The sequence below is a fragment of the Zootermopsis nevadensis genome, unplaced genomic scaffold, assembly GCF_977971745.1.
Source record: "Zootermopsis nevadensis isolate Lab colony 2312 unplaced genomic scaffold, Znev_1.0 Znev_ptg000017l, whole genome shotgun sequence".
NCBI lineage: Eukaryota > Metazoa > Arthropoda > Insecta > Blattodea > Termopsidae > Zootermopsis > Zootermopsis nevadensis.
This window is the reverse complement of record NW_028259149.1, coordinates 18,082,912-18,110,594: the sequence shown is the minus strand read 5'-3', so window position 1 is coordinate 18,110,594 and position 27,683 is coordinate 18,082,912. Positions and strand designations below refer to the sequence as shown.

The window sequence follows — 27,683 nt, the reverse complement described above, 5'->3', positions numbered from 1 at the left end:
GTAGTCTGGTCGATGTTAACCAACGTTTCAGAGGTCATACTGCCTCCGTCATCAGGGTAATGAGTATGAAGATTTCTGTCTTCTGGGTTGTTGCGCCGTGTAGTATGGTCGATGTTAACCAACGTTTCGGAGGTCATACTGCCTCCGTCATCAGGGTAATGAGTATGAAGATTTCTGTCTTCTGGGTTGTTGCGCCGTGTAGTATGGTCGATATTAACCAACGTTTCAGAGGTCATACTGCCTCCGTCATCAGGGTAATGAGTATGAAGATTTCCGTCTTCTGGGTTCTTGCGCTGTGTAGTCTGGTCGATGTTAACCAACGTTTCGGAGGTCATACTGCCTCCGTCATCAGGGTAATGAGTATGAAGATTTCCGTCTTCTGGGTTCTTGCGCTGTGTAGTCTGGTCGATGTTAACCAACGTTTCGGAGGTCATACTGCCTCCGTCATCAGGGTAATGAGTATGAAGATTTCCGTCTTCTGGGTTCTTGCGCTGTGTAGTATGGTCGATGTTAACCAACGTTTCGGAGGTCATACTGCCTCCGTCATCAGGGTAATGAGTATGAAGATTTCTGTCTTCTGGGTTGTTGCGCCGTGTAGTATGGTCGATATTAACCAACGTTTCGGAGGTCATACTGCCTCCGTCATCAGGGTAATGAGTATGAAGATTTCTGTCTTCTGGGTTGTTGCGCCGTGTAGTATGGTCGATATTAACCAACGTTTCGGAGGTCATACTGCCTCCGTCATCAGGGTAATGAGTATGAAGATTTCCGTCTTCTGGGTTCTTGCGCTGTGTAGTCTGGTCGATGTTAACCAACGTTTCGGAGGTCATACTGCCTCCGTCATCAGGGTAATGAGTATGAAGATTTCCGTCTTCTGGGTTCTTGCGCTGTGTAGTCTGGTCGATGTTAACCAACGTTTCGGAGGTCATACTGCCTCCGTCATCAGGGTAATGAGTATGAAGATTTCCGTCTTCTGGGTTCTTGCGCTGTGTAGTCTGGTCGATGTTAACCAACGTTTCGGAGGTCATACTGCCTCCGTCATCAGGGTAATGAGTATGAAGATTTCCGTCTTCTGGGTTCTTGCGCTGTGTAGTCTGGTCGATGTTAACCAACGTTTCGGAGGTCATACTGCCTCCGTCATCAGGGTAATGAGTATGAAGATTTCCGTCTTCTGGGTTCTTGCGCTGTGTAGTCTGGTCGATGTTAACCAACGTTTCGGAGGTCATACTGCCTCCGTCATCAGGGTAATGAGTATGAAGATTTCTGTCTTCTGGGTTGTTGCGCCGTGTAGTATGGTCGATGTTAACCAGCGTTTCGGAGCTCATACTGCCTCCGTCATCAGGGCGATGAGTATGAAGATTTCCGTCTTCTGGGTTCTTGCGCTGTGTAGTCTGGTCGATGTTAACCAACGTTTCGGAGGTCATACTGCCTCCGTCATCAGGGTAATGAGTATGAAGATTTCTGTCTTCTGGGTTGTTGCGCTGTGTAGTATGGTCGATGTTAACCAACGTTTCGGAGGTCATACTGCCTCCGTCATCAGGGTAATGAGTATGAAGATTTCCGTCTTCTGGGTTCTTGCGCTGTGTAGTCTGGTCGATGTTAACCAACGTTTCGGAGGTCATACTGCCTCCGTCATCAGGGTAATGAGTATGAAGATTTCCGTCTTCTGGGTTCTTGCGCTGTGTAGTCTGGTCGATGTTAACCAACGTTTCGGAGGTCATACTGCCTCCGTCATCAGGGTAATGAGTATGAAGATTTCCGTCTTCTGGGTTCTTGCGCTGTGTAGTCTGGTCGATGTTAACCAACGTTTCGGAGGTCATACTGCCTCCGTCATCAGGGTAATGAGTATGAAGATTTCCGTCTTCTGGGTTCTTGCGCTGTGTAGTCTGGTCGATGTTAACCAACGTTTCGGAGGTCATACTGCCTCCGTCATCAGGGTAATGAGTATGAAGATTTCCGTCTTCTGGGTTCTTGCGCTGTGTAGTCTGGTCGATGTTAACCAACGTTTCGGAGGTCATACTGCCTCCGTCATCAGGGTAATGAGTATGAAGATTTCCGTCTTCTGGGTTCTTGCGCTGTGTAGTCTGGTCGATGTTAACCAACGTTTCGGAGGTCATACTGCCTCCGTCATCAGGGTAATGAGTATGAAGATTTCCGTCTTCTGGGTTCTTGCGCTGTGTAGTCTGGTCGATGTTAACCAACGTTTCGGAGGTCATACTGCCTCCGTCATCAGGGTAATGAGTATGAAGATTTCTGTCTTCTGGGTTGTTGCGCCGTGTAGTATGGTCGATGTTAACCAGCGTTTCGGAGCTCATACTGCCTCCGTCATCAGGGCGATGAGTATGAAGATTTCCGTCTTCTGGGTTCTTGCGCTGTGTAGTCTGGTCGATGTTAACCAACGTTTCGGAGGTCATACTGCCTCCGTCATCAGGGTAATGAGTATGAAGATTTCCGTCTTCTGGGTTCTTGCGCTGTGTAGTCTGGTCGATGTTGACCAACGTTTCAGAGATCATACTGCCTCCGTCATCAGAGTATGAAGATTTCTGTCTTCTGGGTTGTTGTGCTGTGTAGTCTGGTCGATATTAACCAGCGTTTCGGAGCTCATACTGCCTCCGTCATCAGGGCGATCATCCCTTCCGTTCGGCTTTCCAGACAGAAAATTTTCTACGCATTTCTCATCGCTTCCATGCGTTCTACATGCACAGTCCTGGGCCGCGAAGTTCATTGTAGTCTCATGTCTGTCCGCGCCCGTCAAATGGACGAGAGGAATGCGTGTTCCACATCGAAACGGCCGTTGTGTTTGTGCTAATGATTTGCCTGCTTCTCACGTTTGGACTGTTACAGTGGTAATTAAACCGCCTCTCTCTTCAGGCCCCCTGCCCCCCCGCCGCGTAGCCAACAGCAAGGCCAAATAATGCATCTTGGCCTCAAGTTCACCATGGCAACAGCTGACGGAACATCGTAAAAGTAAGGGAAGGTGGGTCAGAGTGGCTCACAACGCCGTGAAGATGTATACGGGGCGTGGAGGTGATGCTTAACGAATTCTAGACCTCGCTGCAGCAGGAAGTGAGTGGTGAGCTTGAAGCCCCAGTCGCGTTTGCAGAGAAAACCCCCGGGTCCTCACCGGATTGGAGGATGGTTTGCCCCAGAGCCGGTAATCGAGCGCCCTTCGTTGTGAGTTGGGCGGTTTTGAAGCTGAGACGTGTTTCTGTGTTGTAACTATAGGAGCTGTGTGCTCGTCTGACTCGCCCTAGTTTCTTCTCGAACTCGTCCGCCGTGAATTCCCCTGTGAGGTGTCTGAGTAGCCTCTGACCTATTCGACGTGGCTGCAGATCCACCTTCCGGAGAACTTCGGGGACCGAGTGTTTTCTTACAGCGCCTTTCAACGCCATGTTACCGACGTTCGTGCCATTGTAATCTCAGTCTGACTTTTTCTAGCCCGTGTCTCCTTCGTTCCTTCCGTCACCTCGGAGGTTTTATCCAGAAATCTTTTCAGAGACTTTTTATTCTAAAAAAGAACAGTCTTAACCTTTGAAGCCGAAGCTCGTCTAAAATAATATTTAAGAATTCAGACCGTACCGCGAAGAAAACACAACGCCTCACCATTGCAAAGATCAACTGGTTAACGCTGTTTAAGGAAATAATCGCTGTTTATTCTGAGAATAGCATGAAACCAGCTGATGCAAAATACCGAGGTGCTGATTATCAAAGCAAGTGGTAAATATAGTTACCACTAGGCTTAACATGTCAACTTCCTACTTTCTGGATTTTGTCTCAGTTTCCCGTTGAATCACGTACAGTTGACGGTTCTCATTGGAGGGTTTTGGAAAGTTGTGTTCAGACACGAAGAATTATGGATCTTCCTTCTGTAACTTTTTCAATTCCTGATTCGCTAATCCTATCACGTGACGCAATAATATAACCGAAGTTGTTCGAAAGCGTTGCTAAATAAACCTAAAAAAAATAGTATATTGAGAATCTGATAGTAAGTCACCTACTCAGTTGATTTCCCGCTTTTGTGAAAGCCATTATGAACATTCGGCTTCAATGAAAGACGGGGCATTGTTTGACTCGCTGAGCGATGATCAGCGGATCAAGGAGATTGAAATTATCGCACTCTTAAGGGCGGTATCGCACTAGGATGCCAACGGGAGGCCATGGCGCAGCTGCCAGCATCTCGGCCAAACTCAATGCATTAATTTAGTAGTCATATATCGCACGTGGCATCCGTCTGGCAGCGCTTCCAACTTGGCATCGCTGCCAACCAAGATGCCAAGTTTAAATGCTACTGGCATCGCTGCCACGGCCAAGGCCAAGTCAACATCACACGACAGTCTGAGGCCAGTCCATTGACGTCCGTGCGTGAATGTGCTTGTGTGTATTTCTGTTTCTTCTAAACGTGGATAATTTCGACACCGAAAGATTGATAACTGAAATTCAATCCCGACCATGGGATTCATCTGCTATTGAATACGCAAACCGGGATTTGAAAAAATGAAACTGGGTAGAACTTGTGGAAATATTTGGAGGAGGAGATTTATTTACAGTAGAAAAGAAAGAATTAGCTAAGAAGTGTTTCTATGGCTTTATTTGTGGGGCCGCTTTCCAATATGGCAACTTCATTATTAAGTTTTTTTGTTTAGCAATCTATATATCACAAATAACGTGAATTAAGAAGAAACCTGCTTTTATAATGTTTTATTAAATAAAGTTTGTTCATGTAATATTACATGTGATTTTGCAAGAATTGAAATATTTCAAATTCAATAATGGTATGGACGTGCAAAGTGTGTGTATGGAGAATTTTTCTTACTTATTTCTTTGTTACAGAATTGAAATTCACTCCAGGTATGTAGTTTTGATAAAGGAAAATCTCATTTTCTCAAAAGTTATAAAAGTGGACTTTCTCCTTGCTAATAGCCCTTCATTTCGTGATCTCATAACGTTGATCCATCTGTTCGCTCGACTGGCGTCGAAAGCTGGCAGCTTGTCTGGCGTCTTTTTCTGGCAGCTGGACGCCATGGCATCGCTGTTGGTGTCGCTGCCATGGCATCCTAGTGCGATACCGCCCTAAGGGCTCTTGTTGAGTGATTTTTCTCGTGTGCCCCAAGACCCAGTCTCCTTTCGGGTCGCATTTATTGGCAGTTATTTGTTCCCGTCATGTGACAGGAAGCCTTGATGGAGGACTAAGCTGTCGGCGCACGTCTCGGGCTTCGTGCTTAATATCCATTACGGAAATCTCTTGGCAGCTTCTTATTGTCTCTTCACGTGTGCAACTTCCCGTTGGAATTTCATTTAAATCGGACGAATTAGTCAGAGTCATAAATAAATTCTCTCCCCCTCACATGTGACAGCTTAAGGCTTTGACCGGGATGTTCTTTTGTTAAATCTTATGTGGTACCGCCTGATTCGACTTCTAATGGTTAAGTGAAGTGTTTTCTTCGCGGTACGGTCTGGATTCGTAAATATTATGAAGACGAGCTTCGGCTTCAAAGGGTTAACCAGCTGATTTTTGTAATGGTGAGGTGTAGTGTTTTCTTCGCGGTACGGACTGGATTCATAAATAATATTCAGACGATCTTCGGCTTCAAAGGGTTAATGGGCCCTTCGGTCAAGTCTGGCGCACAATCTGATCTCTTTGAATTTTTGTTGACTTGACCTAGAAGAAATCGAGGAAGCGGAAGGTAGAGGTCGAATAAGGGAGTTCGCGATTGGTCGTGCAGTGTTCAGTCAGTGGTACCGCGATTCAACCCTCTGACCTTTGCCACATGTTTGAAGTATCACCCAGCCGTCGTCGTATTACGAATCTTGTCCGGAATTTTGGTGAACAGATATGACCATGGGGCACGCCAGAAAACCTTCCCTGAGTGCAGAACTTGGCGACGTGGTTCCAGCAAGATGGTGCCACATGCCACGATATTATAATTCTGTTGGATGTTCTGACCGTGATGCTGGATGTATAACGCGCAAGGGGTAGATGAGAAATTTGTAAGTTACAATTAAAAGGGACAGAAAAGTTAAAAACCTGAAGGGGAGACGGGAAGATAATATTAAAATGTATCTGAGGGGGAAAATGTTTGCTTCGAATGGATTTTGTCAGCACGGTGACGAACCTTCGAGTGCCATAACGGGCGAGGAACTTATCAGTTTCTTTTAAGAAGGTGTTCGAGGTGTTGAGAATTGCGTTCGTTTGTAGTTTCGGAGAAGTGTGAAAGAGCGTCTACTGTCTGGGGGCCTTACGAGTTAAATTACGACATTTTTTTTGTACTTTTAAACTTGCTGGGGGAAAAAAACAGCACTCCGGATGGTCCGAGTTACTAACAACGTGAGTGGACTGGATTATTTTCGCGGGTGGAATTCTTTATCTTTTGTATCCTCCGGCGCTCTCCGCGCCTTCTTTGTCTGTGCCTGAAGACGCCGCCTCTCCTTTCTTATCTTCTTTCGTTGGCGTTCGCCCGCGTCATGAAATTACCTTCACAGGAAGTCTCAAGTGGACCGCCGTGCTTTGTGATTGCAGTTTTTATTTGTTGCCATGACAACAAGAATTTGCGAGGCGCTCAGTAATTTACGTCACGGCCTGTATTCGGCTTCCTTTTGTTAATTTAGTAATCAGTGATCGCCCTGATGATGGAGGCAGTTACGACCTCCGAAACGTCGGTAAAGTACTACACGGCGCAACAACCCAGAAAACAGCGATCTTCAGCCTCGCGGCCGTGAAAACGTCAAATCCTACAGATTTATTACTGTTCACATAATCCGTGCTACCAACCTAGACAAAAAGTAACTACGTTGCCAGTCCCTTCATGTCGTATATTTTAACTGTTGTATAGAAACGTTTTGAACGCCCTGTAGAGTCCTGTAACGAATCAGATTCTGCTGTCTCCAGCATGTCATTAAAACCGATCGAGTCAGAGTGGCGTGGGAAGCATCCCGGAAATTGACGCTGTCTTGAATCTCCCTGATGATGGAGGTAGTAGGAAACTCCGAAACGTCATCCAGTTTTTACGAGCCCACACGCCGCAACCTCCCAGAAGACGGTTGTCTTAGGAAAACTTGCAGATCTGAAGACGTACGTACAGGCAAGGAGTCCCCATGGCTGTGTTCGTGGATCGCAGAACGCTGAATCAGTTTCCCATCGGACGTCAGCAGTGACGGACGAGTGTTTCCGATGACAGGCGCCGCGATAAATTACCAGTGGGGGTTGTCTGTCTGTTGACCCGTGGCGTTGTTGTCACAGTAACCAGTAAACATTGCAGCCACCCTCGTATTGTTCATCTGTTGAATGTGCAGTGGCGTGCGAATTATTTACGCGAACATGCACTTCTGCAATTGACATAAATCATTGGCTTACAGCCAACATTTATCCTTGTCAAACCCATGCTGCTATGAAGTATTTTTCTAATAACCACCGTTTTAAAATGAAGATAGTTGTTTTCTGGGCCGTTGCTCCATGTTTTTGTCAGTCTACCTTTTTGTTTCTTCGCATTTTCTTTATTTTTCATTCTCACGGCTGTACTGTGATGTAGCCCACGCTCGCAGATATTTTGCGCAATGCACTACCGCCATATCGCTCAAAACGACCACCAACTGTTCAAGCTTTTCTGTGCAGTTGCATTATAAGTTCTACCATTAAATTTTTGAACACCCTGTGTATTATTTCAGTGTTGAGTACAAACGAGGTGTTGTTTGCTTCACAATAAATGACAGATACTTCAAAGTAGCGCTGACACATGACAAATAACTTGTTTGTTGTAACTGACCTTCGAAAAATCTTCCATGATAATATCAGCGAACTTTCATGACGTGTCAGGAGACCGGTGACAGAACGACCTGCACTTCCTTCAGTTGTGTTTTGGTTGATGGCTGCTTCCGTTTGTCTCTTTTCTGTTTTCATAACGCCGATATAAGCCCGCGTGCGCTGAGGTAAATTCTACTTTGGAAGAATTTAAATTCACCAACGCCAGGTAACCAATAAAACCTGTTGAAAAAGTTGGGATTTCGTCTGTGTCACTGAAATTCGTCTGCAGTTTTTGTAGAGGCGTCTTCGAACGTTGATGGACGCATGTAGTGACCGCCAGTTAGTCTTTGTGATGAACGGGAATGAACAGTTTGTTACGATGATGTTAATGACGACTAACAAGCGACTGTCCTTTTGTTCTCAGGTGGATCTGTCGGCTGTTGTGGCCGGGCTCTCGTCGGTGTGACTGACCGGCCGCTTGGAGTCGAAATATGGGTCGGAGTTCTGAGACATGTTGACGGCTGTCTCTCGCGTTTCAGCTTATGTAAGTACAAAAACGTGGTTTTGGCCACACCCCATTCAGCAAATGTTTTGAAGCTTAAATGGTAATGTGTGTAACTGAAGGCTGGAAATTGACCTGGTTCAAGTTAACAAACATACGAATGAATATGTGGAGGGAATTGTGTGCCGTAGAAATCTTGTAGACACAAGAAGAAAGCTCTACTTAAATATTCAGGCCGTACCGCGAAGAAAACACGACACTTCACCTTTACGAAGATCGACTGGTTAACGCTGTTTAAGGAAATAATCGCTGTTTACGCTGGGAATCGTACGAAAACTCTTATACAAAATTAAAGAGTTATTGAGTGTTTTAAATAGATGGTACATATAATTACCATCGAACCATAAAGGATGTAGAGTTATTGTATGAAGCTATGGCGTAACTGCTACGGTAGCAGGTACCGTGGGACGTTGTTAGATTTTTGTTGAGTTCGTTATGCTTTCAGTTGAAGAGTACAGAAATCTGAGTCGTGGTCCATTTGTCGGTGCTGTACGTCGTCACCGCGTGTGAAGAGGGATACTTAACATATACCAGGGGCTAATCGATTAGTCAGCCGTTGCATTTGTTTGCGTTCTTGAGAAAGGAATGAAGAACAATTTGTGGTAAGAGATAATTTCAGAGACGCGATTTGGAGGGAAATGTGAAAGGTGAGTTGCAGGCGGCATTTTAAAATTGGATAGGAATCGATACCGGGTACTAGATCGATGGGATATTTAGATCGCGTGTTCGATTATCGATCGAGGGCAGGTTAGGTCTCGCTTTCCGTCTTTATGCCGTCAACTCAGTGCGTGTCCTCCCGGTGTGACGCGCGACAGAATACGGAGGAATGAGAATAAGACGCGGGATTAAGGCTTTGACCGGGATGTTCTTTTGTTAAATCTTATGTGGTACCGCCTGATTCGACTTCTAATGGTTAAGTGAAGTGTTTTCTTCGCGGTACGGTCTGGATTCGTAAATATTATGAAGACGAGCTTCGGCTTCAAAGGGTTAACCAGCTGATTTTTGTAATGGTGAGGTGTAGTGTTTTCTTCGCGGTACGGACTGAATTCATAAATAATATTCAGACGATCTTCGGCTTCAAAGGGTTAAAGAGACGAAGACAGAATGCCCGGATGACACCGTTGTTTGTCGAGATCCATTGTTCGCGCGTTAAGAAACGTACAGTGCCAGGAGCTCCGTTGTAGTGCGCCCAGAATGCACTGCACAGTTCAACGACACTTAATCGACTGTGGAAACTATCGGCTTCCGGCAGACGAGACGCGAGATAAGTTTTTTCTGTCTTCGTTGTGGGCGGGTCACGTGTTCGGCGTTGAAACGTTTCATCTCGTAATGTGCAGGACATTGTGAGGGGCGAGGTAGCCCAGTGATTTGTGAATTAATTTCGGAGGACGGCGAAGTTATCAGATCGTATTCTAATCTTTTGCTGAAGAGAACGGAGTACAAACACCACGCGTGGCGGCTTATCTGGTATTCTTACCGAGATTCGAAGCTGTGGTCTCCCGAATACGAAGCAAGAGAGTTGCCCCCCCGGGCCTACATGTGTGATCATTCGGAACCCTGAGTTGCGCCACAGTAAGGGCCAGTGCTTGTTGACACAGCAGACGAAGGTGGAATGAATGTTCAGTGCCGGAAGTGGTTTAAGTTCAACGCTCTGCTACAAAGGAAACCAGCCTAGTTTCGCGTGAAACTGTTTATCTGATTCCGGACTTGCATTTCTGTTTTGGTACCTTTTCCATCTCTACGTGTGACAGTCCTGGCCTCTGGCCGTCCGGTACACGCGAAGTCCTGAATTCGTATGACAAAGTTTGGTGACAGCGAACGTACCTCGTTTCGCTGTTGCGAAGACAGCGACGGGGGCAGACGTCCAAGTGTGCCAGAGGATTGTCGCGGTATCCAAACCAGATGAACGTCGTTTTACAGTTTTCATCTAATGTCGCCGTTGAGCGGTAATACGTCGTGATTTTTGCGAAGAATGTCACGGGTTGGAATCACTACCCGTCTTCACCGAGGTTTCTCGTACCTTTCCTCAGTCTCTCCGGACAAAATGTGTGGCGGAGATGAAATATGCCACATATTTTAGAATTTAATTGACACTGCGTATTATCTGAACCGGTTTTATCTGAACCGGTTTTATCCGAACCGGTTTTATCTGAACCGGTTTTCTCCCCATTTTATCCGGAATAATCAGAATTTACCTCGGAAAATTTGGTAATAACAAAACAAAATTTCAGCGTACCGCCATCGAACTTCTCAATGCCAGTCTCTGCTTCACTCGCGTTACAAAAGTCATCCGTGATATTCACCCGAGACTGATCACCAGTGGAGTATTTCGCGGTCCGCGAAGGACACTCAACCCACGGTTTGCTCACCTGTTTGGCTCGGCGGGTCACCCACCACGCAGCAATTAATCAAAGCTGTAGACAGATCTGAAACGAAATCGATCTGGGGGCACACATCTTTGTCGCCTTGACGAAGTCATGAGCTGTTCATTAATCATCCGGAGGCTTGGCTGTGAATGCGGAGGTGTGGAGAGATTGGCCCCGTCGTCGTAACGCGGGGAGCGAAGCAGCGCTTCGGAGGAACGCGGTAACTAGACTTTCCGTGTCTGCGTTCTGCCCCCACGGAGTGAACTTCTGGGCCGCGTGTGGATTATCGATGTATATTTCAACAGCATCGATTATTATGTCCCTGTATCGGATGAAGACTGCCCTGAATCTCCTTTGACGGTATCCGTGTTGTTTTTGTGGGTACTCGTAGGTAGATCGGTTGTTTCGGAGATACATACAGTTTCCATCTTCAGGGGCTGCGAGAATCTCAAATCTCACTTCAACCGCGAATGTGGATGGCGATTATGTTCTTCTCCGAAATGTTGCGACCTGGAGGTGCAAACCACTAGTTCAATAATTGTCGAGGTAGAATCTGCTGCCTTCCCCTGGCTCTCCTCGCGTTGTGATTTCTCGTAGACTGGGGTCTGGAACAAGGTCACTAGAACAGGCAGACTTCCCCGATCACCTCATAATTAAATTCCATGAAGGCCGTTACGTCAAGTGTCTCTCGACCGCTGCGGCAACCAGCAGTGCGCTCGTCTGCCGTTCTTTGTTTCTGTCTGTCCGTTTTCGACCGTCTTCTGGGTGGTCAGGTAGAAGTCAGAGGTCCTCGCAGGATCCAGCTTCTAGGCGATAAGTATGGAGGCAGTTAGCACCTCTCAAACGAAGAAACAGCGCCTTTGTGATCTCGTGTGGACAGACCGTCCGCCCTGCAGAAGCCCCAGATGAAGGCGAATCCACCCCGGACCATGTTTCGTCATAAGACGTGGTCTAAGTAACTGAAATAACAGGTTTCTGCCCCTGGAAGCGGGACTCGGTATCATCTGCCCTCGTACATCCGACTGCCATCTTCAGGAACACCCCATAACGTCCTCGGTCTTCCAGTTATGCGTTTTCCGCGAGAGGAAACTACAATTTTAACCATACGCGCATGCGCAGAATTATTGAAGTGTGGGGCATGTCACGACAAAGACTGCTCTATCGACTAGGTCTACAGGTTCCAGAAATAATTCAAGACGCGAATGTCAGTCAGAGACTCTGCCGTAGGAGGTGGAGCCTGCCCGACACGGAATTGACTCCGAAACAAAAGTTTGCGCCTGTAAAGAGGTTGCCCGTGTCACAGTGCCAGTCAACATGGCGCAGAATCACTCGAGGTCTGACACACGAACTGAGATACCTACGCGTAATATAAAATTGACATTTGAAATCTGAACTTTGCCCCTGGGCGTTAGAGCAGTGGTATTCAAGCTGGGGTACGTGAAATTTAAAAAAAATATATATTATTTTATGAATATACTGAATAATCAGTAATTTAATTTATTTAATTTATTTTAGATGTAGATTATATACTACGTATAACTTGAATTATACACCAACAACTTTGGGGGTACAAAATTGAAGAGAAATTATATCTGGGGGTACGCGAAGACATCTTAGGGGGTACGTGAAATTTAAAAAAAATATATATTATTTTATGAATATACTGAATAATCAGTAATTTAATTTATTTAATTTATTTTAGATGTAGATTATATACTATGTATAACTTGAATTATACACAAACAACTTTGGGGGTACAAAGTTGAAGAGAAATTATATCTGGGGGTACGCGAACAAAAGAGGTTGAATACCACTGCGTTAGAGTACGGGATACACTGAGACAAAGACGCACGCATGGCGTAGATGAGAAATTCAATTTTTTAAAGATGGTCATCTTCTGGGTTGTAGCGACACATCGCCCTGTTTTGATGATGGAGGCAGCAAGGACGTCCGAAACTTTGTTAAAAATTCTACCAGTGTACAGCCCGGAAGACTGCTTTTGTTGTTAAAATGTACGGATTTGTTTGAAAATTGTGTGCAACTCTGAACTTCGTTGCTAATGGTGTTTAAACATCAGATTCTGTTGTGGTGGCTGATGGATGGATAGGCAGGCCGTTAGCAGCTGTCTTAACCCGCGAGTAACCACTTTATTAATGACAGCAGCGCCACTCTGTGTTAAGAAGACTGGTTTTATTTCCCGGCAGACAGCGCTGTGTTCTGTGTGTAATTAAAATCTTTACACAGCTCGGAATCAGCACTTTTGCAACTTAGAGAAGAAGAATAAGAAGGCTTATACCGCGTTGTGTGTTTACTGACGTGGCTCACGGGTGCCAACTTTTGGCCGCTAACATACACCTCTGGAGGAAAGTATAATGTATCCTTTCCCAATTAGATATTTATTCTTTTAATAATATATTTCTGTATTTCGGAAGTGATTAGCCAGCTTAAGCAGTCATCTGATAATATAAATCCAAGATTGAGCACAGCCGATATTAAATTCAGCAGGTGAAGACGAGGCGTCATGGACGAAGTCCTGAGACATTCGTCTGTTTTGTTACCGTAGAAATTGGTTTTTGTTGGGTTGCATTTTAAAATGCACACCCTGTATATGTGTGACACTTATGTGTCTTGTATTTCGAGTAGCGAGAGAAAGAGGGCGGGCTGGGATGCTGCATTTTTAATTTAGCGCTTTGAAGAGTGGCTTTGTGGTGTTGTGGCCTGTAATTACATCAGTCACAAAGTTCTTGTGTTGGCGCGCGTTGCTACGTAATGGCGTTTCTCTCTTGTTTTTGTTCGCGGTTAAACACATATTTTTTTTTTTAAATCTGCGCTAATTTAAATCTTACCCTCGAGTGGGAGTCGATAATGTGTCGGAATTATTTAAAATGGTTCTTTGAGACACTTAATTTTTTTCCTGTATAATAATATTTGCTGTGAAATCAAATTTATCAGCAATATTTAGCGTTCTCTGACTTGGCAGACGGTAATGTGTTGAAATTAAGTAAGACCTTACGTAACCACTGCGGTGAGTATGAAGACGGCCGTCTTCGTGTTTCGGAATTGGAATTACTCCAAATATTTCTAAAAGGGACAGTGCGTGGAATTAGTCGTGGCCTGTTCTAAGGACGATTCCATCATTTTCCTGTGAAATCTTAAGGAAAACTTCAAAGAACGTTGGCCAGATAAGACTGTTGTCGGACCGTGTTTTGAACCCGGGACTGCCCGAATACGAAGGAGGAGTGATTAAGTGTATTTTTTCATTATTATTATTATATTATATATCTTCAGGTCTTCTTTTATGTAGTAACCGAAGTCGTCATTTGTCAGTTACACTGTTTCGACTGCAATTACTGCCGCCATTGCGTTTTGGAATGTAACTTAGAAGTTTGTGTGTGTGTGTCCTCTGAAATATGAGGCCTTATGGAGCGGCCTTTGGGGAGTCTCGGATTTTTGTAAAATGAAATAACAGATGATAATTATTGCTCGTATGTTCTACCAATTACAGAATAATTATTTATAGTTTCAATTTAACATTTATCCAAACTGAAGAAGAAATTCTGTAACACAGAAGGCAGAATGCCATTTTTTAAAAAAAACCCAGTCAATTTAAATAAAATCTTCATCTTTCATGACTCCTAATTCCCTAGTTTTCAGGCTAGTAGTTACGTAGTTTGAATAACCTGTGTATTTAGATTTTATTTTTGTTTCCAAATTTCTCTCAAGAAAATGATACATAAGCTGCATACCCATCAGGAGCAGCTGTGCGCAAAATTAATTTATTTCCCTCCGATCTAAGTAAAAATTCCCTTCACCGACGACGACCGGCGTATTGCAGCTCGTGATTAATTGACGTCTTGGCCTAAGTGCCTCAGTTTGTGTGTCATATTTCTGCACAGAAATGGGGGAGATTCTTTATCTCAGACGCCGTCTCGGGCGGGCGTCCTTCCTTTGTGCTCGGAGAGAATTTTGGTTCGGGGTCTTCTGACTCGCAGCCAAAGAATTGCGGAGTTATGAATTGTTTCAGCTTTCGTTTTTCGTTAATTAAACACCAGATCGAAATGTGTGACGTGGAATGATCGTAGTGTGGTTAATGAATTACGAATGATGTGGAAAACATGCGACCTTCGCACAATTTAAGATCCGTTTCCGGGATTTCTCTCTAGCGACTAACAAAAACCACGAAAAATATCAGAGGGCCGATCTGCTGGCCAGGGTTTGAACCAAGGACCTCCGCGACGTTCGGGGCTGCAGTGGTCAGTCTGGTGAAAATGGCGGATGCTTGCAGAGGGCCCGGAAGAATTTGTAATGACATAATTTTGGTTTGAACACCCCTGCTTGTTGGCGGTTTTAATTAAAAACAAGTTGAGAGAGAGATAGAGAGAGATAGAGATGGAGAGAGATAGATAGAGATAGAGAGATAGATAGAGAGAGATATAGAGAGGTAGATAGATAGATAGATAGATAGAGAGAGAGGAAAATGCAGAAGCAGTGTTATTTTGTACGCTTCCGTTTAACCCTAACCTAAAATTTCCCAGTTAAATGACGCGGATTATCGAGTGCCAGCTGTTCTAATGCAGTGGGTCACGGAGGGTCATTGCACAGTTGCATAATCTGTAGGAACTCGATAATTTTTCGTTTTGGTGCTTAGTGGGAAGGGCTTAACCCACACGCGCATTCGATTTAATTACATCCATCTTCGCCGGACCCCCCCCCCCAAAAAATACAGCGACCGCCGTCATTGTGAAACTTTATACCGGGTGATTCAAAATCCGCGGAGGAACGGGATGATGGAATCACGCGACGGATGTCTCGTGTGCGCTTTGCGGGAAGTGAGTGGAATTAAAATTTGTGGAGACGCTGTGTTTGCCTGCCCTCCTCAGACACCGATGAGCGTGAACTCTTTCGGTGTCTCGATCTGCAATTCGGACGAATTTTAATACGGCCCGTTGTTCGTGGTGGGGTTATGCCGTACTTGAGTAGCCTTTAAAGTATACTTCTACGTAGCTCTGGTACAAACGCTTGATAAATCATCAGTGAGGGTTTTTTTTCTCCCTCCAAGGCGAGTCTGGTTTTATCAGACGTGAGTAATTATTCCTCGAGGCGTTATAAATCCACTTGCTGTGACCTTTGTTATGCAACTTATCTGTTTTGCAGATCTCAGGGGTGACCAGTGCGAAACACATTTCAACCTCGCTTTTCGTAGTGTCTTTTTTTTTGAGAAGCTGATAGTACGCTCGGCTAGTGAAGAAATTCCCCGTCTCTTTGGAACACGAATGTTCATCGCCGTGTCCACAACAGCTCTCCACCGATCCCTATCCCGAGCCATGTGAATCCACTCCACACCCCCAGTGTAATTCCGTAAGATCCATTTTAATATTATCCTCTCCCTGATCAGCGCTTATGCTTCTCGTGTGATGTGTTCCTGTCAGGTTTTCCAACAAAAATGTTCCTTTATCTTACCGGTGTAATGTAAGTTGGAACTGGTGAAAGGTTTCTGTACGAGTCTGGCAGAAAACATTTGCTCTGCTCCAATCCTGTGACATGTCGACAATGACACCAGCTGAATCGGCTTTGACGAAGTAAGGACAGGGAGATCAATAATAAGGCTCCGTGTGGCATGAATTTCCTCAAAATTCTGTCGTGCTACAAATGACAGTGATATTTAGCTCTAATCTCCTCGAATGCGCAACGAAGTGTCCGTTGGCCTCGGGTAGATTCAAACTTTTCATCTTCTGTGACTTGTCAGGCAGAGAGCAAAAGACAGAATGGGTTTGTATAATTACCTTTGATTGTTCGCCATTGTGATTTCTCGCTGTGGCGTGAGCCAACAACAACAACACAGGGAGGGACCAACAACAACAACAACAACACATTGTTGTTGGTCCCTCGATGTCCGTCGCCCCCATTGTTGTGACGCTTAGCGATCACCTTGGATCCCATTAGTGCGTGAGTGGCGAAAGTTGCAACAATGACCTCGGATCACATTAGTGCAACAGCGGTGTAAAAAACGTGGCCTGAAGAACGGCTTTGGAACGTCGATGTTTTACGTGATCTCTGTTCTGGGTAGGTTGGTATTCGGCGTTTACAAATTTGAATTTTTATTATATTCAATTGCGAGTCTTATTTTCGATTTTAATCATGTATACGGATTGTGTGAAGGTAAGACTGTGCTGCCATCTGTTGCAGCCGCCATGAGGTCCCTTGAGCTGCCTAGACGCAGTGCTGGCTGTGCGTTGAACTGCGCGCGCCGGCGTAGCCTGTACCGACCTCTCTAGTCCATCCGGCCGGTAAGTACAACTCACACACGTATCACGTGACTAGCACAAACTCGTATACTACGTAAATCAAAAACATTACCGTCTCGGGAACTGATCTGGATCTTGTAGTTGCTTGAAGTTGGAACATCTCAGCGACTATCAGCTTATGTAGAGGGACTTTGTTGTATCATGAAGCCTGGTAATTGTAGTGGGTCCGTGTATCAAGGCGGCAGGGCTTTTCAGTAAGCTGTTGTCGGCTCGCGGCCTTCAATTATTTTTTTTTCCAGTCCACTTTGAAGTTGATGGACCGTATATCAGCTGTTCATTGTGGGCGACAGGCAATTTTCCCTGTCATGTCGTGTTCCTGGGAGGCGCGCGAGGACTTTGTTGACGAGCTGAGCGAGCTGCTAGCAGCTCAAGCAGAACTTAAGTAGTAAGAACCATAACGCAGAGCGCGCCACGATCGGCTTATCGGAAAACAGGGCCGTCTCATTAACGGAATCTCTTTTGTATCGATTTTGTGTTTCGCGCAGTTGGACGTGGCGTGTGTGGATGTCAGGGACTGACTGACTGAGTCTGCAGGGTGTTTACAAATTAACGGCAACATCATGTGTGATAGTCTCTTTTAAAAAGAAACTTCATATTTGAAGATGGCTGTCTTCTGTAGTCTGGTAGAACTTTACGGACGTTACAGATGTCCTTAATGCCTCCGTCGTCAGGGTGGCGAGTGAGGTACGCCAAGGACTTAATATTTTGGTCGTCCATTTGCCAGTCTGATATAAACAATATTTTGTCAGTCAATTTTTATTTTCGAGCTGTATTTACGGCTATTTAACTGATTCCATGGAGCAGACGCCATCTTCGGAAAGACAGACGATCGTCTAGTAAAGAAATTTCACGTCTTTCCTGAAGAATTTTTACAAGAGCTCTCGCACCCCCATTTCTTAAAGTTATTTTTAATATTATCTTGCCACCTAATGCTATGCGTACTAAACCGTTTGTAGCCTAGCGGTAACTATATGTACCAGCAGCTTTATATTTTATTCTCACTATAACTGGGGATTATTTCCTTAAACACCGTTAACCAATCGATGTTTTTAATGGTGAAGAGCTGTTTTCTTTGCGGTACGGACTGAATCTTTATATACAATTTAGTCGAGCGTCGGTTGCGAAGGGTTAAACCGAATGAAACACAATTGCAATGCTGACCACGAAATTGTGAACTGTAGTGGAACTGAGTTTGTAAATTCCGCACTTCAGTGACCAGTAATTAGTTCTACAGTGCGGAGGGATATGTACGAATCCTAGGCGCCTGATATGGATGGATGATGCCCCACGTAATTATGAAGGTGTTAACACAGCTTGCAGGATTGTGTTTGCATTACAGAGTGCTCTTTTAAAGTTCCACGGCTGGATTTTGCGATACGAAAGCCTGCTTAATGCAGCAGTGATTAAGAATAGAGAGGCTTAAACAAACTATTATGGAGCATGAGCGCAGTCTGAAAGCGGGAAATGTTGGTTAAAGTGTGGAACTGTCAGCGTCTGTCTGGTAATTGTGAATGGATGGAGGGTCGATGTTTTTAACACGCTCCGCCGAATCACGTAGCCAGCCAGTCAGCCCGAAATAAATGCTCCAACACGCACCAACTCATAAATCTTGATAAGCAAACCGCAGATTCTCTTATCCCCGTGTTCGCCACTTCTGGGAACACTGTACGTGTAAGTTGGTAGCCCTGGTTGTTAGAAAAACAGCTGCTCTCGCGTAACGGTCAATTTAAAAATCGCATTATAAATCATGTATTGATCCTGTTCTAGAGATGTGAGTCTGTGATGATAAAAATACAGATAAATTGAGATTTATATTCAGGAGGATCGTTGGCAGCGCTGCAGCCGTCGAGGGGCGTGAGATATTGATTGGTCAGATGATGTGTGTAGCAGTTTGGTGCAACAAGGGCGGGAAACGAATGTGTTTTGTGTTTAATCAACCCATTGAAGCAGAAAAAGTTTAAAAAGAGAGAAGATACCGTTGGGGGGGGGGGGACTGCTGTTTTAACGAGGGAGGGAGGAAAGATTTTGTTTTTCGGCTTTGAAGGTCCCCAGGCAGTGCCCGTTCGTCCTTCTGATGGAGGTTGTTAAAGTGGAAGCTTGCGTATTCAGCCCGTACCGCGGAGAAAACAGTGACACAGCACTCGGCGGCTTTGCTCAGGTTTTCCCAGTGCCCTGACTTTGATGGACGCATTCATTATCTTGGTAAGTGTTACGTAATTCATCGCATAAAGAGATTTTGCTCTAAGGTGGTTTGCACGCTCAGTGAACTCTGTGTGGTCACCGACTGACCTCTCGTTTTCAGGGCACTGAGTCTGTCAGAATAGGTCATCGCTGTACACAGTTTGTTTCGCGAAAGTCTCCGCCTGTTGGACGAAATATGTTGAAAAAAAGCAGTGGCGGACAGTCGAAAAGGGGTGATACGCAAGCTTGGGGGCCGTGCGGTGAGGCTCGCAACTCCTCACCCGTGAAGACCGGAAATGCCTCGGAGCAGGAGGGGAATCCTTTGACTTTCTAGGTGACTCAGTTTCTCAGAAAGGTCTCTCTCTCTCTCTCTCTCTCTCTCTCTCTCTCTCTCTCTCTCTCTCTCTTACATGGAGTTTGTAGAAATTACAGATTTTTCCAGTCATGGGTTCTCCGTTCATTAGATTTAATAAGGTCTGAAAATTTATTTGAAGTATTATATTTTCCATAGGATCTGTGTCATTTGTCGATTTGAAGCTCGCGGTAGGCGTACACAAGACGTGGAGCCTGTAGACCGCATTTAGAAGCATCTCCACCCACGCCTTCTAGAAGAACATGCAGCTTCTTTCCCTGCCTCTGGTTTGAGACGCTGTCTCCAGCACTCACAGCTGTGTTCTCTTTATCAGGCCTGGAGATGTTGTTTTATTCCTGTCAGATGCTTAGTTTCCATGGCAACGCGACCGTTGTGTGCCCTTACGAAACTAGACTGTCGTATAACCGACGCGTTGCAGCCCCCATGACAATGTGGTGCCTGAGCGCTCTGTTCTTGAGGCGTTCTTTCCATTTGTCACGTCGGACAATAACTGTTACGTCACCGGGCAAACCAGAAGTTCCTTCTGGATTGTACCTCAGTGTAGTCTGGTAGACGTTTGCCAACGTTTTATTATCACCCTGATGATGGAGGCAGCAAGGACCCCCTAAACGTTGGTAAACTTTTACACGGCGCTGGAACCCATAAGACAGCCATCTTCATTGATGAGATAAATTGGGCGTAGAAAATGCTGCAGATGAGATGCCAGCTTGGTTGTGAAATTAAGTGGTGATGCTGGATACAGAATAAAAAAAAATAATTATCGTAATCCTGTTTGATTACCCGGAAAACCGATTATCGAGCTGTGCGACCATTTCGGACATGCAGCTTTGTCGGCGCCCGAACACAAAGGGATTTTTATTTCAAGGTCGCGCTGTTCTCCACGCGGATTTAAGATTTTCTGTTTTGCGTGTAAATTGAGACATTCGCTGCTGGATAAAAGAGAGGTTTTCGAAACGCGTGAACAATTTGAGCCTTTTAATCTTAATGGTAACTATATGTACCACCTGTTTTAATAGTAATTAACTATTCATTTTTTATTTATGAATTTCGTATGATTTTCAGAATAAACATCGATTATTTCCTTAAACTGCGTTAATCATTCGATACTTGTAATGGTGAAGAGTTGTGTTTTCTTCGCGGTGCGGGCTGTATTCTTAAAAGTTGCGTAGACGAGCTTCGCCAGAAAGGGAACCCGTTCTTTACTCGCCTGTTGTCATGCTTCATGTTTCTGTCGAGAGATGTTGGTTTTGAGAATCGTCCATTGCGACTTCAAACTCAAGTACGCGGCGGTAATTGATTCTACTCGCCGGGTGTCCCCGCCTTGTCCTGTTCCTTTTCGCACTAAAACACTCGAAGCGCGCATTAAAACACATTTTCTCGGAAGGGGGTGGGGTTGCTGGTCTTCGCCCCCCCCCCTCTGCCCCAGGAACTCGACGTCACCCTGCGCGCACGGCACAGCGTTCAATTAAAACTGCCTTTGTTTGGTGCCATCTTTATTAGAGCGCCGGTGGGCACGTCTTTTTAATGAAGTCCTGGCTTTATGTATACGGCCACAGTTTCAAGATTAAAATTGAAAGTCGCAACGTCGTGAAATTTGCAAGGTGAAGGGAGCAAAAATTTCAGTTGAAACAGAAGGCTCGCGAAAAATGGCCTTTCCTGAAGTTTTAATGATCTGTCGCCATTTATAAATGCGCCTTCGTACTTATGATGAATTTCGTCGTGGAAACAAACGAACAGACAAAAGAATCATTGTCCCGTTGTGAGATGTCGTTCATGTGGCCGTGGCCTTCAACGGGATAAAGAGAAATTTACTGCAACTGCAGAGCATCAAAATTTCCCAACCTCATTCACAATGCAAGAGCATGTTTGCAGCCATGAGTACCAATAGAAAACTATAATTTCCCTTACAAATGACTTTATAAATATGTAATTGACTTTGAGTTAGTCTAAACACGTCGCTGATGGCAATGAACGTGTACGCACGCGTATGACTGATCACCAGCGGACAAATGTGAAGAATTAACGCGCTCTTGGTGAATGTCATTGTTAATGATTAACGCGGCTTGAAGAGACGGCGTATTGAAATTAAAATGTGCTAGTGTAGATATCACGTTAGGTTTTTGTATTGTCGTGACGAACCCACGAAATTACTGATTTTTCTTGCGATCGTGGACGTTGGTATTTTGGGTCGTTTGCGCCATTTGGTGTTTCGCCTGTGTGCTAACCATTCACAGGAACATTCCGCCCTCCATCTCTCAACATGGAGGTAGTATTTTTCTCCCGAAACATATGGAGTTGCCCCAACGAGCCGTGGCATGAGAGCAGATTTGGGGCACCGTAATAAAACTGCAATCTTAGAACTCACGTGGGTAGCTAGCTTCGCGCTATGGCCTTTTAACCTTACGTAAAGAGACACCCTTACCAGGTGGGAGGCTGCGGGAGATTGTAGAACCGGCCGGGACGTGATAGCGAGGACAACGGAAATGTGAACCCCGGACTTCCGCCCCGTAAGAACTGAGACACACGCTAGATCAAGCCTCGGAATGCTGATGCCTTCACGGACGTTCGTTGTGAAGATGTGCTGTCCTCCCATGACTTCGTACGTACGCAGAATGAGAGACAGCGTGGAAAAATAATTTGCTCACAAAGACGTAGAAGCGCCTGCGGGTTATGCATCCCATCAGACGCGCCGCCTGGCAGCCGTGTCGACTGTGATTACAATTCCAACGCGTTGCCTCGACCCAGTGTGCCATAATAAGATCGCGGCCACTCGTTCTGTCACGTAATGCTGATAATCGGAATGAACCGTCTTCACGTTGCTGTGGTAGGACCTAGGACCTAGGACCTTGTGGTCTCGCCAATGAACTCACTGCGTCGCTAAAAGGACCTACTGGTCGTCCCGTCTTCTTGGTGAGGTTTGAGGTTCTCACGGCGCCGAAATTTTTTTTCCCGACGTTTCAGATGTGCGTGCTGCGCCCTGATGATGGAGGCAGTATTCACATCTGAAACGCCGGTTAATTTGTGCCTGATATCAGTTTGACATATTCTGTTGTTGTTCATGTCATGGGGCAAATAAATACCCAAGTTCCTTTCCGTTCATCGGCGAAACGTCGTGTGTCCATGTCGACCCGAGGGGGAAAGTGGTCTGTTCCCAGGGTCATTGATGGTGGAACCAAAATTAAAATTAAGAAGAGGCCGGAGTCCTCTGATATAAAAGCTTGTAATATCCCGTTAGTCTTTCATTACGTAAATCCGATGCCTTTTCGTCGGTCAGCAAAATTTGCCTTTTGCGTGCGAGTGGTAACCTAGCAACGAGCCTCGAAACACTGTCATTTGGTTGCTTGGCAACGCTGCGATTCCGACGATACTTGATCTGATCTGCATGTCGGCTTATCCTTCTCATTCCTCACTCGCCTCCCGCTTCGTTCCGATTGCATTTCGAGACAGCGCTTCAGCGTGTGCAGTCGTGTAAAAAGAAAATAGACCTGCTTCTTTATTTACATATTGGGCGCAGATGCCGACAGAAATTACAGCTGCAAGGGTAACGGTGGGAGGCTTTGAGGTTCTGACGTCTTCTGGGTTGTGGCGCCGCGTAGTCACTGCCCTGATGATGAAGGCAGAAGGCGTCTCTCAGACGTAGGGAAACTTCTACCAGCGCTACAGCCCACAAGACGGTCATCTTAAGACTGACAATGGTTTGTGCTCGTTGTGGAGTGGCTTCATCGGTATGACGTCCTGCCACGTTTGGTGAAAATCGGCCAGATTGTTCTGTAGCAGCAGACGGGGTTGTGGTCTTCTCCTTTCTGTCACTGTGGATGTAGTCTTTGAACACCAACGTTTCGGAGGAATTTATCGCCTACTTCTTCAGGGCACCTTTGTGAGTACCATATTCCATACTTTCACCGCCGCGCAAATCTATAATCTCTGAAACTGCGGCATCATAAACGTCATTTTATGCTCTAAGAAATTAGGATAGTAACTTGACAATCTTTACCTTCTGTAATATCAGTTAATGTGCTTTAAATTTTTGTACAGACTGTCCAGCTTACGTGTATATATATATTTGGGTTTTATTTCTGCCTTACTCTGTCTGCTATTTCATAATATTACGTACAACACCAGTTTTGCCATGCTGTGTATTTGCTATGAAATTACGTTTTAACGAAAGGCGGAAATACTAAAATAAAGAGAAAAGGAATTGAGAGTAAAGATGAAAGGAAGATAAGCAAAGCAGCTAAGAAATAAGAAGCCTGACGTTCGTCTCCGCCTAAGAGCGACGCAGTGCTCAGTGGCGTGTCTACCAGGAGACCAGGTTTTTTTTTTAAAAAAATCTTTTCCGTCTCTCTCCGTTGTTTATATATATATATATCTGCCACAGTCCATTTCCTGTCAAGCTAAAGCTCGTCTGAATTATATTTGAAGAATTCGGCCCGTACCGCGAAGAAAACACTACTCTTCACCATTGCAAAGATCAACTTGTTAACGCTGTTTAATTAAATAATCGCTGTTTATTCTGAGTCCATAGACAAAATGCAGAATTACTGATTGTTAAACTGGGTGGTACGTATATTTACCACTGGGATTTAAAGAGTTTCGTTCCTCCAGGTAAATTATGGGATATATTCCACGACCATTGCCACATCTTTAATCTCGACATTTCATATTCAGCGCTATTAAACCTGTGCAGTTGTCAGAGCGCCGTTAAACGAAGAGAGACTAGGAACGTGGTTTCGAGCTGAGGCACATTGTTTGTGGAACAGGCTGTACCCAGGAACAGTCGCCCTGTGATCGGAAAGGGTGGATACTAGATATTAGGGAGACGCGAACTTTGCCGTCAAACTCTGTTCTCGTAGAACTGCCATTTTTTTATTCAGAAGTTTTAGTATTCGCTCCGCGTGACAGCCACTAGAGGTCAGCACACGTTGCGTGATGGGGAACAGTGGTCTAGGTTTTCCTCGGCTTTTATGGCTCGGTGTTCCTTGTTTTGAATGATGTGCAAAACGTGAATCATCGTTTGAATATGTGGCGAACGCGTGATAAATCCCAGAGCTGAATTTGGAAATAAAGTGAAGAATGGGTTTCGGGGGTCGTGGGCGTGCACGAGTGGACTCAACTGAGAATTGGACGCTGACAACGAGATGGAGAAAAGACACGACTTCTGTGCCATCTGCCATCGTCTAGAAGCTTTGGTCAGCCGATCAGTGCGTCGATAGGTCGGTGAGTCACCCAGTCGATTAGTCGTTCTGTTGAGCCATTCGACCAATCGGTCATTCAGTGACTAGGTCGATCTGTGATTCAGACAGGTGGTCAGTTTGTCGGTTCATGGGAATTTTAAACCCAAAATAATTTTGTATCCCGAAGATATTGTAATTGCGTCATATTGTGAATATTATAACAATTATTTATTTTAATCCGTCTTATCACAATATTTTTTAAAATTTCTTATAATTAAGATAATAAAGTATCATTGATGTTCCATATCGATTGATCGATTTACATTTCGGAACATTTACACAACATGTTTCGGTTTTTATGAAACCATCATCAGGTGTAAAATATATATAAGAGCTTAAAACTCAATTATGATTTCTGTAGTTTTTTGGTGATGTTTCATTACGTTTGTTTTTCCATTTTTGGGCGAAGGTGTTGTTTTTCTTAAAATTTTTTTTATTAGATGTACATATCGGTCTGTAAGTAAAAGATTGAAAGAAACACTAAAGAATTTGAAAGAATTTATAAAAAAAATTTAGAGAATAAAATGCAAAATATATAAATTATAGTTGTATCCCGAGAAAAACTTTTTGTCGATCTCTGTCAGCGCCTCCTGTGTTTCTGTGGTTGTCTGATATCTTGAACAGTCGATATTTGCACCAGCTGAGCTCCAGTATCAGTGCTATATATATCACATGTCGTGTCACTGCCCACTTTGACCTTCGGAGGGATCGACCCTTATCCACCTCCAGTGCTTGTAGCCCACTGGTTACACACGCAGTGACCGTGATCCACGTTTTGTCGACTCGTCTACTTGTTTCTGAATTGTAGACTCAAAACTGAAAGTGCCTATCGCGGACTACCATTGAGTTATACAGGGTGTTCAAAAATCTACTCAAACTTTTGGTATTTCGATTAACAGTGACGTGTCAGTGGATGTGACGGTAACAAATGCTTTTGAGACGAATTTGGATAGAGCAGGGCACGTACTTTACAGGGAATAAAAAAAAATAGATTATTTCTCATCAACGAACGACTGATAACATTTGTACGGGTTTAAGACATCCGTTTTTATATTACGTTGTATTCCATATGTTGAATATCCATATGCCGGTTATGCAGAGCAGCTGAGAACGCGTTTGGAAAATAGCGTTCTCTGTTAAATACGCTTTTTATTTGGGAAGGGAACCAGGCTTCTGCTAAAATGCATTGGCCATGAACGGAATCGTGTTTGGTGGGAGACATACTACACAGGCGCTTTCAGGTTTCCTTCATATTTCCGAGACAGGAAGTTGAATGAACGTCTTCGTGCGCCAGAAGAGAAGATGATTCTGGGAATTGTGTTCCACTGTTTCAACTCTCAACTTCCGACAGATTCAAGTCCGATAACAATCAGTAAGGCCCTCCTTGTGTTTTGAGATTCTGTGTCCTCTTTCTCGCCTGCATTCCTCTCCGACCCACATGCAAATTGCAATGTACCCACGGCGACGCTCAGTTTCTGTCAGTTGATTCAAAACGCATTAGCAGAAAGACACACACGTGTTTCTTATCCTGTTATGGCGCATAAAGGCACGCCGTGGGTTGCGGGCCATGGACTGCAGACCCGTTGCTATACGTGCAGTGGTTACAAGCCGCAGTCGTGAGTTCCTGTCGCAACAAATTAATCGCCATGGCGATGGTGAATTTGCAGCACCTGGCCGGCCGGCCGGCCGGCCTCCGCGTCTGTTGTAATTTATGTACGCGCGGCCGGGAACATCGGATGCTCGTAGTTCAGATGCCTCGTTGAGCGCTTCGATTTCTGAAACAAACGCCGTGTTCGAAGGTAAACTCTCGGTTGTCGTTTGAAACCCGACTTAAATTATCCTTAATTGAGCTCAATTGTGAAAGTTTGTCCAGAAAACATTTTGTCTCAATCCTTAATTGAAATTATGTTTTTAACGATATATCTTGTTTGTAGCGTGGAAGTCGCTGAAACGCGGTTTGAGGACGTACTGTTGAAATCACTTTCGATGTGGCGAGCTTTTGTGAGTGCGGCGATGCATTTGTCGTCATGTAGCATTGAAATTCCTTACAGGATGCAAAGCGTATCTGTTGGGCTATTTGGTTTTCCTGTACACGTAACTCAGTTGAGAAAGCGTCGTTGAATAAACCAATAAGCACGAATCAAGTGGACGTACACAAATTTTATTCAAGTGATGCGAAAAATTGGGGTGGAGTGTCAAGTTTCGTGTGAAGGCGGTGGTCTCAGCCCCGTTCTGTTGCCATCACAGCTTCGTTTGCTGTTGAACAGGTTTAGGTTAGATCTGAACCCAGGCCTGTAGACTGCGAGTCAGGATCTCTGTTGCTGTCTACAGCAAGATCTGGGACGCGGGATGAATTTTATCGTGTGAGGTCTGAAGTTTTGATGACGGTGGCGCAAAACAAGCGCGAAGCATGTGGACGAAGGCTCTGCTGCTGCCTGCCTCGATAGCCCCTGAGCGGCTAGATTATGATTAAATTGCCAGTGTAACGTAGGCGTTCTTTGCAGACTGCAGTTCAGTTTCGGTGAGTTGACGGCCGAGTGGAGAGTTTGTTGTTTGCTTTCACGAATTAATCGAAGTAACTGAATCAGGATGTGGGGTTTAATTTCAGCGTGTTTTGTTTTGAGATGCGTTGCCTAGGAGACTGAAGTAATGGCGATATCTTTGCTTGAAATAACGATAGCTTCTTCTGTTCTACTTCTGTGAACGCGGCAGAAATTTCCGTCACAAGGAAACGAAGTACACTCGCCGCGTCTTCCTGAAATAACTTGACTGTTGATTTATATAAAGACTTCTTCTAGTCCTCCATTGTCTGTTGTCTGTGAGACGTTTGGCTGCCTGTCGATCTGTGCACGTCGAAGAGGGCCCTTTTCTTACGCACATCAGACGGTACTTTACACGTAGGGAATGGAGAACATTACACGAAT

At 44.9% G+C, this 27,683-nt stretch overlaps 1 protein-coding gene across 5 annotated transcripts in view; it reads left to right on the top strand.

Annotated features, from left to right (window-relative positions):
• The window catches only part of Mgat2 (alpha-1,6-mannosyl-glycoprotein 2-beta-N-acetylglucosaminyltransferase), an 88,347-nt gene that overhangs the window by 33,049 nt on the left and 27,615 nt on the right, over nucleotides 1-27,683 (top strand). For 3 of the 5 annotated variants that reach the window (XM_087350917.1, XM_087350915.1, XM_087350916.1), the window contains exon 2: nucleotides 8,163-8,282. In XM_087350917.1, coding sequence (XP_087207043.1) covers nucleotides 8,281-8,282 — 2 coding nt within the window. In that variant the 5' untranslated portion in view covers nucleotides 8,163-8,280. Of the gene's footprint in view, nucleotides 1-8,162; nucleotides 8,283-16,852; nucleotides 16,954-27,683 lie in introns of all 5 variants that reach the window. The other 2 variants (XM_087350918.1, XM_087350919.1) reach the window with 1 other exon arrangement.